This window comes from Drechmeria coniospora, assembly GCF_001625195.1.
Source record: "Drechmeria coniospora strain ARSEF 6962 chromosome Unknown scf7180000000102, whole genome shotgun sequence".
NCBI lineage: Eukaryota > Fungi > Ascomycota > Sordariomycetes > Hypocreales > Ophiocordycipitaceae > Drechmeria > Drechmeria coniospora.
The window spans coordinates 1-11,554 of NW_024467503.1; the positions used below are offsets into that span (position 1 = coordinate 1).

At 48.4% G+C, this 11,554-nt stretch overlaps 4 protein-coding genes and 1 non-coding gene across 5 annotated transcripts; 1 reads left to right on the plus strand and 4 right to left on the minus strand.

The window, feature by feature from the left end:
• Positions 1-7: 7 nt before the first annotated feature.
• On the plus strand, positions 8-77 carry DCS_t98. The gene has a single exon. It is a non-coding gene; the product is annotated as a tRNA-Gln (tRNA).
• A 1,552-nt stretch (positions 78-1,629) lies between these two features.
• On the minus strand, positions 1,630-2,010 carry DCS_08293 (uncharacterized protein; the record flags this gene model as incomplete). The annotated part of the gene is made up of 1 exon (XM_040805568.1): positions 1,630-2,010. The coding sequence occupies one exon, from the start codon at positions 2,008-2,010 to the stop codon at positions 1,630-1,632; it is 381 nt and encodes a 126-aa protein (XP_040653284.1).
• Positions 2,011-5,363: 3,353 nt separating this feature from the next.
• On the minus strand, positions 5,364-6,362 carry DCS_08294 (uncharacterized protein; the record flags this gene model as incomplete). The annotated part of the gene is made up of 1 exon (XM_040805569.1): positions 5,364-6,362. One exon carries the CDS (start codon positions 6,360-6,362, stop codon positions 5,364-5,366), a length of 999 nt encoding a protein of 332 aa, XP_040653285.1.
• Positions 6,363-7,554: 1,192 nt separating this feature from the next.
• DCS_08295 (Enolase) lies at positions 7,555-9,090 on the minus strand (the record flags this gene model as incomplete). Its single annotated transcript, XM_040805570.1, has 5 exons — positions 7,555-8,350; positions 8,409-8,459; positions 8,510-8,601; positions 8,655-8,908; positions 8,967-9,090. 5 exons carry the CDS (start codon positions 9,088-9,090, stop codon positions 7,555-7,557), a joined length of 1,317 nt encoding a protein of 438 aa, XP_040653286.1.
• A 1,016-nt stretch (positions 9,091-10,106) lies between these two features.
• DCS_08296 (KH domain containing protein) lies at positions 10,107-10,991 on the minus strand (the record flags this gene model as incomplete). The annotated part of the gene is made up of 3 exons (XM_040805571.1): positions 10,107-10,664; positions 10,725-10,867; positions 10,922-10,991. 3 exons carry the CDS (start codon positions 10,989-10,991, stop codon positions 10,107-10,109), a joined length of 771 nt encoding a protein of 256 aa, XP_040653287.1.
• Between the last annotated feature and the right edge of the window lie 563 nt (positions 10,992-11,554).

Consider the following 11,554-nt stretch of genomic DNA (forward strand, 5'->3'; position numbering starts at 1 on the left):
TGTACAAGCTTGCATGGTGTAATGGTCAGCACATAAGATTCTGATTCTTGAGAGCGGTTCGATTCCGCGTGCGAGCTTAAAGTCCAAATATGGTCTTCATTTTTGCCATTTCATATTAAATTAATAAGATTCAATATACCAGGGCATGTTAGCATAGTTGTAAGGTGCGCTACAGGCGTATAGGCCTTATAAGCGAATGTAAGGTGCAGTGCCTGTACTAAGTGCGGATACTGGTAGATCTTTTGACAGTTTGGCTATAGGGTCGAACGGTTAACTGGTCTATTGTCTATATAGGCACAGCTCCCTATATGTATTACAATAGTGGCTAACCGTACAAGCTTGCATAGTGTAATGGTCAGTACGCAAGGTTCTGATTCTTAGGACCGCGGTTCGTCCGCGTACGAGCTTATATTTTTACTGCTCTTTTTTTCTTTCATTGAGTTTATACTATAGTAGCTAACTATACAAGCTTGCATATTATATATAATGATTACCACAAAAGATTTTCTGTTTCTTGAGACCGCAGTTCGTCCGGATACAAGCGTATTTTTTTTTTGCTTTTTACTTTTATTGAGTTTGTACTTATAAAATTATAGGTAATGCAGAAATATATAGATTAAGCTAGAACACGCGTCCTTACTAAGATTAGGAGGGACAGACTCTACGCGCATTAACTTTGTACAGAGTGTAACGCGCGGATCAGTTGACGACAGTTAGGTAAGTAAGTGAGCCTTCTTTCAGAAATCGAGTAGTATTTAAGACTAAAGCTTGACCCTTCTTGAGTTTTCGGGCTTGCGCTCCTTTTGTGGCCGGGGCATACCCTACTCCTAGGCTGCCCCACCTTCCTGTCTACCCGGGCTTTACCCGTGCGCCCCTGTCCACCCGGTCTTTACCCGTGCACCCCTGTCTACCCGGGCTTTACCCTGCTAGCACACAGACTGCCTTACTTTTATTACCTCTTAAGTGAACTATTTTTATCCTTAGGAGTACTTTCCACAAGTACTCGTGTGTTCCGTCCGACATGCCTACTTAAAGAGTTAGTTAGTTTCCAGACACTTAATAAATAATGATTTATTGCTACTCCATAAGCAAAACATAGTGTATATATATTTTTGGCATCTAAGTAGTATGCAGTCTAATGACTAGTACCTGCTGAGTAGCAAAGCTAAAACTAACAAGTAGATAAAAAGACATTAACACGTAATAAATTGCTGATTTTGTGTCGGGGTAATTGTATTGGCTTACTTACAAGCCAAACACCAAAATCACTATACCTAGCAAACTTTCAGGATGCGAGAAAAAAAAAACGTGAACTATTACAGCTTCAATGCACAATCAGGGCAGGCCAGGGGAAACAGTTAGCATTAGTTGGATTGGAGAGAAGATAATGAATAGGGTAGTAGATCTTGTCCTTCCCCTCTTTGTAGCACCATATTGTTTTTACGGCTCATTTATCCATCCCTACATCCCAATTCAGTATAGCAATGAATAATCAGACAACATTATGGGCCAATATATATAAATCTAAGCAAAATTTCCGTATTTTACAACTACCTTATCAATAAATTTACCGGCTCTTCGTAGCCCTCTCATAATGAAACAATGGGGTGGTTATTCACTTGCGGAAGTTCATGATATGATCTGTAGCCCAGGGACTTCGCCGTTGGAGAATTGCCCCTTATACGCCGAGTAAAGCTTTACGACTTCCTTAACATACAGGTCATGATATTCATCAATATCATCCTGTGACGGCTGGTATCCGAAAGTGGTTGGTACTTCTATCGGCTTTCCAATGACAATGTTGACCCGTCGGCGGTACGGCATAAGACCGACATCGTAGTTTAAAAGGCCACGACCGTGGAGCGCGGGAATCGTAAACTTGAATACCCTGAGTACGAACATCTGCAATTTGTGAACCATCGGGTGTGTTGTAGGGCTGAGCTGGTCATACAGGTCGTTTTCGCCAAAGCCGATGACAGGGACTAGATCAGCACCGGTCCGAAGGGCCATCTTGACGAATCCCTTGCGGCCCTTGAGTATGAGTCGTAGAGAGCCAGGTTGCGCTTCCAAGGACTCACGGGCACCGCCAATCACAATCGTAACAGCGCGACCCCGGCCATCATTGTCCGGCCCACCCTTGGACAAAATGTTGCGGATGGACTCCCTTCGAAACCGACCGGATACCCATGGGCCAGAATCCCAGTCGCGGTATAAAGGGAAGGCGGAAGTTGGGAGTCGAGTGTCAGCAAGCTATTAGTGATCCCAGGGAACTTTTTCCGAGAACCCTAGGGCGTTGGTTGCAAATGCGCACCATGCGCCGTGGGAGATGATACCATGGGGATGGTAGCCCATGATATATCTTCTGTTTGGCGGCAATTCGTGCGTCTTATGCAGTTTCATGGGGTAGTATCCGGCAAACAGCTTCCAAAGTGGTAAGGACCTGAGCCATTCGGACCGATATGACCAGCGTTCCATCGGTTGGGGAGGTAGAAGCCGTTAAGTGTACCAGATACGGCACCAGAATTGGCCATGACAGGGATTGGCGCAGGTGAACCAGAATATAGATACTATGACGACGATTGACATGCAGTGGAAGAAAACAGCCGCTGTCTGTAGGCGTCGGGTAAGCGGGATACGGGAGCGGGGCAAATCGGAACGCCGCCGGCTCTCCACGCCTCCTGTTCGTATCGCTCATGCAAAGATTCACACGATAGCGGGGGGTACTCTGTATTGCTGCCATCGATCGTTCTTTCTTTTGGACCCCTCTGCCTTGTCTCGTCATCAGGCAGTGTGACGGCATTCGATTTTGGTCCGCCATCTGGTGCTGGGGATTCCCTGCCATTCACCATGGCGCTGGCGTTCCATTCGCTATTCCTCTCGGCCGTTGCTGTTGTATCACTTGCTGGTGGGATCTGTCAGGGTGTCAGATTCTGAATACGTCGGAGCCCATGGTAGTTTGAAAGTAATGAACTAGCCACTGCGTGCATTTCCAGGCTAGCTTCGCGGCATTTCCTGGACGAAGACATGGAAGTGGTAATATTACCGGTTCATTTATATCTTGTGCTTCTGCCACTGCAAGGAATTAGCAACAGTATCGGCACACCTCGTAAGGCTTGATCGATTCGAGTCTACAAGTCTGCTGCGGCAGCCACAAATAACTTGCACCAACCCTCCAGGCTGGGCAGCTTGGCAGTACGGAGTAGGAGTACATGGTGAGAGTATACAACTTACTTGGTCGCAACGACACATGCTGCGTGATATCAACGCTCGCCATCGAACTTTGCGATATCCTCACGATACAGCTCGATCGCTGAACAACGATTGCTTAGCTGCCGCTGAGTTCAAGTAAGTGGGCAGGCGTGCTGCAGGGTGTTGGTCGCAACTGGAAGGTATACTTCTGGAGTCTGACTCAACTAGCATGTGACCCGAGGTGCGATGTGGGTACATCTAAAGGACAGCCGAAGGTACTCCGTAAGCTCTACAGCTAATCGTACCACGCCCCACCTCAAGGTGGTGCTCACCACCAAGCCAAGCACTAACAGGCACTTTGATAATAGCTTTCAATCTAACTATATTTTATACTACCAAGACTGATCTCTCTAGTATAGACATATATATATTCTAATACGCCTTTTAATGTTATAACGTTTTGCATTACTGATAAATGCACTTCTCACTGTAGTATTGAATTTCTTTCACATTAGGACAACTTTCTTTCAATTCTGAGCAATGACATTAATTGCTTTAACCTACTATTTGATGGGCTTATCTACCTACTAGGTTCTACTAGTATTGAGAACCATATTTTTGATGCTCAGTAGAGTTTCTGGGCCCTTTCTGCTTTCTTTAACTACTGGATGTCCCTTATTACCTGCATTGGCTCTACAGTTGTAGGTAGTCAAGGAACCTCGAACTAGGCGATTAAGGTTAATGTCCAGAGTCTCATTTTCGATATTCATTCTATTCCTCTTGCTCTCCAGTAACCTCCCTAGCTTACTATACTTAGTGCAACGATCGAGCCCATTGGGAGACAGTTAGGTAAGCAAGTGCGCCTTATTCAAGCGTGAGGATATATTCAAGACTAAAGCTTGTCCCTCTGTCCAAGCTTCTGCAGTTCCGTACCTCTAGTAGCCCCTAGAGTTAGGGCAGACCCCACTGGTCTGGGCCTACTCGGCTGTCCGGCTTTAGCCGAGCTTTACCCTTACGCCTAGCCTTACAATTATTATCCCCCCTCCTATAGGGACCGTCTCGGTCTCGTTTCAGGAGTTTCCCGGCTAGCATTAAGATGCAACAGAGGAAAAGGGGGTCCGCCTGGACTAGGGCTACAACGAATCAAGGATCGTGACATGGGGCAGGATCAATCTATTGGTGTTCTTGATGCTATTGTTGCCAACCACCAGGTGTCCTCTGTGCCTGCTTAAATAGGCGCAGATGTGGACACCGTTACGCAACTAACTACCCGGACTTTAACCCCGTTACAGGCCCGTTGGCGCGTCGGCGCGACACATTATTTAACCTAGTTCGAATAGACTTACCTCGTTTATCGTATCTGCTTGCCTCATTGTCCTTAATCGGCATCCTGGCGCCTTCTAGGTGCTGACCGTTCTCGGTCGCTAGTCGGCTACTGCTAGTCGTATTGTTATAGCGGCCGTCCTCTGCCTAAGGCTGTCAATCTGGTTGCTGTCGCGTCTCTCGCACTTGCCTTTGTGCCCGTTGGGCTCTGCCTTAGGCCGTCAATCGGTTGCTGTCGCATTCGTCGTGTTCATTCCCGTTGCTATGCTGCAACCATATTGTAGGGTGGCCTTAGGTTTCGACACCCTGGGGATTCTGGCCCAAGGTCGTCGCTCCAATATATATCCCCCATCGCGTCTTTGTTGATTTCCTTCTTTTCTTTGCTTCCTTAAGACTGCCACCACGATAATTCGACGACTTTTTGGCAGCATTGACGACGACAGCGACAGTAACGACAACAACAAAAACGATACAGCCACCTGAAGTCCAGCATAACTCCCTCTCGCAAACGATCCGCGCCGGGCGGGACCTTAGCCTCTCCTGAGGTTAATAGCCCTAGTTACCAGCGTAGGGAGGCCCGGCGTCGGTCTATGCAGAGACGGGTTTTGCTGCGGCTTTGGGATGGAATTGTTACGGAGTCGCTAGGCGACTGCTCTAGGACTCTCAATGATATTTATTAAAAGACTTGAAGAAGGGAAAACTACTTGGCGGTTAGGGCTTCTAGTTTATGTGCGTTCCTCAGATGGGTCTGTTGGTCCCTCCATCTTGTATCCCATATCGGGCTAAGCCCGATACCATAACAGGAATCCCTTTCGGTGAGTCCCCCCGTATGTCCCCCTCTGCTAATAGGACTAGGGCTGGGGCTTCTTTGTGTAATGACGAGAGCGATATAGGCGACGTTGACGGTACGCCAACTCCTCGACGGGTTGATGAAGGTAAGCAGCCCGCTGTAGCCTCCCCTTCGCCTTCGCCTCCAGTCTTCGCTTGGGTCGGGGTTCGGTTGCATCCCAAAGTCGTTGAGCCAGTTGGACTATCTCTTCTCGGGTATGATCTTCGATGTTCTTGTATAGGTTGATCTGACGTTGCAATCCCGGTAGTAGCTTACCGAAGTAGGTATACGCCCGCTCGGATTCTAGTGCCCTTTCGAAGCAGTTTTCAATTGAGTCCAAGTAGAGGCTGAACTCCATTGGTGACTGGCCTTCTCGTTGTTTTGCGTTTTGCCGTTGTATTGCTAGGTGGGCCCGGTAGTTGGCCCCTCCCTTTAGCAGGGTGAGGGTCCATTCTTGGAAAAGGTCCCAGTCGTTCTCGGCTGCGTCTCGGCGGTCTTTCGGCAGTTCGTCCAAATATCTTTCCCAGCGCGCCCGTCCTTGGGCCTGTATATAATCCAGGGCTATGAGAATTTTCTGGTAATCTTTCTTAAACCTTCGCCTTGCTCTATTGAATACGCAATTAAGGTCGTTAAGCCATTCCTGCCTCTTCTGGGGTGTAGTAGGTTGCCTAAGTTCCGGGATATTCTTTACCTCGATTTCGCAACTGCTTACTGAGGAAGCGTCGGATTCTTGTCTGGTTCTTTCTTTTGTCTTTCTTTGCTGGTTGTCGGTCCCTATCCCCAGAAGGGTATGGAGTTCCTTTTCTCGTTCCTCTAGCTGCCGTAGCTCCTGCAGCTGGGCTAGCCGTTCCCGTATTGCAGCCAGCTTTTCTGGAACTAATGGTTCCTTGTGTGCACTCACTTGCGTTGTATCGAGGGAGCTTAGCGTACTTGGCGTTGGAGAGGTTCCTAGCATTGAGTTTGTTCCGCCTTCCTGAAGGACGTAAGGCGTATCCCTAGTGCTGCGTGTTGTAGGCGGCATCTTGCTTAGGTGACTAGAATACTCCGTAGAAGCTTTAGAATTGTAATGATCGAGCCCGTTGGGAGATAGTTAGGTAAGCAAATGCGCCTTGTTCAAGCGTAAGGATATATTGAAGACTAAAGCTTGTTCCTCTGTCCAAGCTTGTAATTAATGGGCGGGCCAGTTCGAAGACAGTCAGGTAAGCAAGTGAGCCTTCTTTCAGAAATCGAGTAGTATTTAAGACTAAAGCTTGACCCCTTTCAAGCTTCTGTAATGGGCGGACCAGTTCGACGACAGTCAGGTAAGCAAGTGAGCCTTCTTTCAGAAATCGAGTAGTATTCAAGACTAAAGCTTGACCCCTCTCGAGTTTCCATGCTCACATTCCTTTTGTGGCCGGGGCGTGCCCTACTCCTAGGCTGCCCCACCTTCCTGTCTACCCGGGCTTTACCCGTGCGCCTAGCCTTACACTGTTGGTTAGGTATAAGTTGGTCATACATTTTTGCATTTAACAGACTACGACTCGTCCTGATAACAACAAGTCATATCATAATAAAGAATAACGAGTTAATTAATAATAGCTGATTTGGCTAAATAAAACACTCTCAGTCGGCCCTAGTACTTCAGCCAATGCTAGAGCTAAAACAATATATTATCAACTAATAATAAGTGAAGTCTATATCCTCGGATCATTGGCTGCTGACGTGCTATAAGTGACCGAAGTGACCGAGCACTGATTAATAGAAGTAGTGTTCCTACTTGCCAAGATCAAGTTGATGTTCGTTCTTCCTCATCTATCCTGGCCATTGAAGCGAAACTACCATTAAAAATCCTCTATACTACGACTGCCTCGATGCCTTGGTCGCCAGGTTCTGTGTTTGTGACAGCACAGCTGTCCCCAGGGACCGTATTTCTATGGCAGTGTACTCCGTACATGCGTCAGAGCTGGGTGATGGCTAAATTGCCTGGCTGCGGATTGCATGTAAGAAGAGGGGGCCAGGTTCCTGCCCAATCGATTACTTACAAGCCCTAAGAACTATCACTAGTACAATACAGATGGCATGGGAATTGATGCAAAGCACCTACTAAACAATAATTCGTCACTCAGTTGGGGCAGATTGAAGATGTCTTCAATTCTCTATGGCCATTTGGACACAATCCTTTTGGTTGACCGAGTCAAAAAGTTTGATTGCCTTGCCCGGGCCTCCCTGGCCTTTCACAAGTTGACAGCCTTGCGGAAGTTCTCGCCAGCATAGATGGCCTGGTCACCAAGCTCTTCTTCGATGCGGAGAATCTGATTGAGCTTGGCTAGACGCTCGGACCGGCAGGGAGCACCAGTCTTGATCTCGCCGGATCGGATTCCGACGACAAGATCGGCGATAGTGACATCCTCGGTTTCACCAGATCGGTGAGAAACCATGACACCCCACCCGTCGGCATATGAATCCTTGGCAGCCTGGATCGACTCTGTTAGAGTACCGATCTGGTTGACCTTGAGCAGAAGCGCGTTGCAAGCTTTCAGCTCGACCGCCTTCTTGATACGCACTGGGTTGGTGACAGTTAGATCATCACCGACAATCTGGATATCCTGGGACTTGTAGAAGTAGCTCCAGGCCTCCCAGTCATCCTCAGCAAAGGGATCTTCGATGGAAACAATGGGGTACTTCTTCGCCAGGTCAGAGTACATGGCGGCAAGTTCCTCATATGTGATCCACTTGGCTGGATCGCTCTCGGGATTCTTGAAATCAAGGTCGTACTTCTTCTCTGCCTCCTTGTAGAACTCGCTCGATGCAACATCCATTGCAATATTCATTTTGCCTGTGTAGCCGGCCTTGTCAATGGCGTCTGTGATAAGGTCAAGGGCTTCTGCGGCAGTCTGAATGTCAGGAGCAACACCACCCTCATCACCAACGTTGCCGGCAGACTGGCCATATTTCTTCTTCGCCAGGCTCTTGAGCTGTTGGTAAACCTCAGCACCCTGCCGCATGGCTTCCGAGAAAGAAGGGGCAGCACTGGTTGATGCCACTGTCAGCATTTTGACGTTTGCCAAAAATATTGGTTGCAACTTACGAAGGGACAATCATGAACTCCTGGAAGGCAAGACGGCCACCGGCGTGAGAACTTGACAAATCAGCACTTTCCCCCTTACTTTTCAGTCAAGGAAGTCTCACCCGCCGTTGAGGACGTTCATGAAAGGAACGGGCAGGACATAAGGCTTTTTTGTTCCGGCGAGGTCCGAAATGTGAGCATACAGAGGGACACCCTAAAATACCCCATCAGTATTTCTCCGGCTATCATGCGAACAAAGCGATGAACCTTTTCAGCGGCGCCGGCCTTGGCAACAGCTAAGCTGACACCGAGGATGGCGTTCGCGCCAAGCTTGGTCTTGTTGGGAGTGCCGTCGAGTCCGTTCAAGAAAGCATCGATCTTGGATTGATCCTTCACATCGATGGCCTCTTTGATTAGGGCAGGGCCAATGATGGCATTAACGTTGTCGACGGCCTTGCCAACGCCTTTGCCGCCCCATTTGGACTTGTCACCATCGCGTAGCTCACAAGCTTCGTGCTGGCCTACAATTCAGAATAAGCAACACATAAATGCAAACGGCAGACAAAGCTGGCGACGAACCGGTAGAAGCTCCGGATGGAACAATGGCGCGATGGAGCCCTGTCTCGGTAACGACGTCAACCTCAACAGTGGGGTTGCCTCGCGAGTCGTAGACTGATCGTGCATGAACCTTGGTGATGGCCATTTTGAATGAGATATATGAGCGTATCAGATTTCTCTAAACGAGTCATCGTGTTAGGGCGTGTATATGAAGAAGATAGGGGCCACAATGCATTTCTGGGATGGGAGAACGCTAGATCAGGTGGGGGCAACAATCGTGAGCAATTCAGAAACGTGGATAACAACTGGAGGCAATCCTCACGGCGAGGTATCTTGCACTCAACCGCGTGTACACAGGGAGTAAATGCCTAGGCTCCTGCCTGGTCGTTGCAATTGTCGATGGATATTGAGTTTCCCAGAGAGGGGTGTCAGGCACTTGACGACGGAGGTGAGAGGGGAAGGTGGACTGTCAGATGGCGAGATTGAAGTCGATTTGGGGGAGGGGACGAAGGAAGCGTAGACATAATGAAATTAGATCATCATGTGAATACGCACCTGAACTAGACGTCTCGAGTATTTTTTTTTCTCAAAAAGAATTAGCCGAAGGGGGAAGATGTTTGAGGTTTTTGTTGAGGGAGAGGAGTAGACAGTAAGGTGCGACCCGATGAGTAGTTAAATATTAAGGTGGGGCATCAGGCTTTGGAGCTACGTTGGGAAAAATGATCTCATATTCGTCGCATGGCCAGAAAGCTTCAGCTGGCCAGCCATGACTCAAATCTTTCCAGGCCTCTCGCCAAGTTTGAAGCCTACCATCGGCCAATGGCTTCGATCCACCGCGCCATTGTCAGATGCCTTGTGCACTACCGCCAAAACAAATATTGCGGCAGCTTCGAGGTACCTGCTTTATGCGTCGCATTTTGTGGACTATTGGCCTCGAAGCCTTGTATCTATCCGCCTCGAGCCTTGCTGCGAATTTGAGTGAGGATTCATATGGCGTTGAATGGATGCGACTGGGTGCCACTTGCTCATTCGTGAGCCCCGTTTACTAATGTAACGATAACGCCTGTATTTGTGGCATTCAGCTGGGACCGAGCCAGGAAATGTGTTTCTTCGTTGCCGAAGCACCTTGCCATGCTCCCATGGGTTTTACGCATCTTGCTATTAGAAACGCTCTTTCATCCTAGCGGCAACCGTCCTCAGGTTACCGTATACTTTTCCAGGCGGCTTGCCGAGGATGAGGCTAACAACCGATTCCCGTGCCATGTGTATGTTCCTGAATCCTCCCAAGATGTGAATCTTGGAGTCCGCCAACACAATTCTTGTGCGGCTAGCATTCTCGATGGCAAACTTGGTCTTGCCATCCTTGCCGGCTATTCGACCAATGGTACGAGTCTGGCTGTCACCATGCATGGTCCTTACGTCCTTGATCTCAAATGTCTCAATATACAGGTCGTCTAATCGCAGCAGAGCGACGGCATCATCGACATCAAAGCCCAAAGTAAAGGCCCTGACAAAGTCCTCGCCTTTTTGTAGCGCACCGGAGTCGATGGTGTGCTTTGAGGTTCTCAGTTCCACGGTCTTTCGTTTAATGTTCATTCGGCATTGCAGCTTCAGGTGCTCGACTAGAGGAGGGTAAATGGAGGGCCATGATTGCTTCAGAGGGGTCATGCGGTGTGGCGGTACGGGAACCTTGCGGATCTCAACTCTGGTGACAGGGTCCTATCTCACAGTCAGTCACAAAAACATCAGCCCCATGTCTTGGTAGAGATGCTGGCGTACGATATCGCTGGCCGGTGCGAACCGTGGCCGTCCCTCTTCGTCAATGGCCATGGCGTCATCGCTGTCAAGTTCTCGTGGCGCCGAAGTGAGTGATTCGGTGGCCATGTGATCTTTTGCTCCAAGAAGGAATTCATCATCGCATTCTGGGGGTTTTCAGTCAGCTCATCTGGCGGAAGTAAAGAGTCGGATATACATACCATGGCCTGGAACTGCCATGTCAACGCCGAGCGGGGCCTCGGTCCCTTTCAAGGCTGTTGGTGCGGGCATGGTGATGTGCCGACACTATTGCACGACGGCCTAGGATCGTAGTACTATAGTTGATTTGATTACGTCGCACAAACTACTCGTCAATGTAAGTGTTTCAATATTGTCAAGTCGTCTGGTCAGTCGTAGAAACCGAGAACCCGATTGAAGGCAGCACTTGGCTACTTTGGTGTGTTGCGAACGAAAATTTGTGGTGGCTTATCTATGTTTATCGATTGGTCCAGCTCGCCAAGAACGACGCCAAGAACCGACGACTAAGTGGTACATGACCTGCACTTACGGTTCATATACTTAAGTAAGTACTGTACAAGTTCCGAGTAATTGCAAGTACTACTTAGGTAAGTAAGTACTTATCGCACGATGAAGGTGCATGAAGTAATAAGTACTGTACGGAGTAATACTCCTCCGTACATGCACATACTGTACGTTGTAGTTGTACACTTGTATTACAAGTGCTTTTGCTTAAGTATGTACTCCGTACGTACTGATACCAACATGCCAGCTGGTAGTACTCCGTACCAACGCTGAGGTCATTGAAGTACTTAAAACTACAGTACTTACAGTAG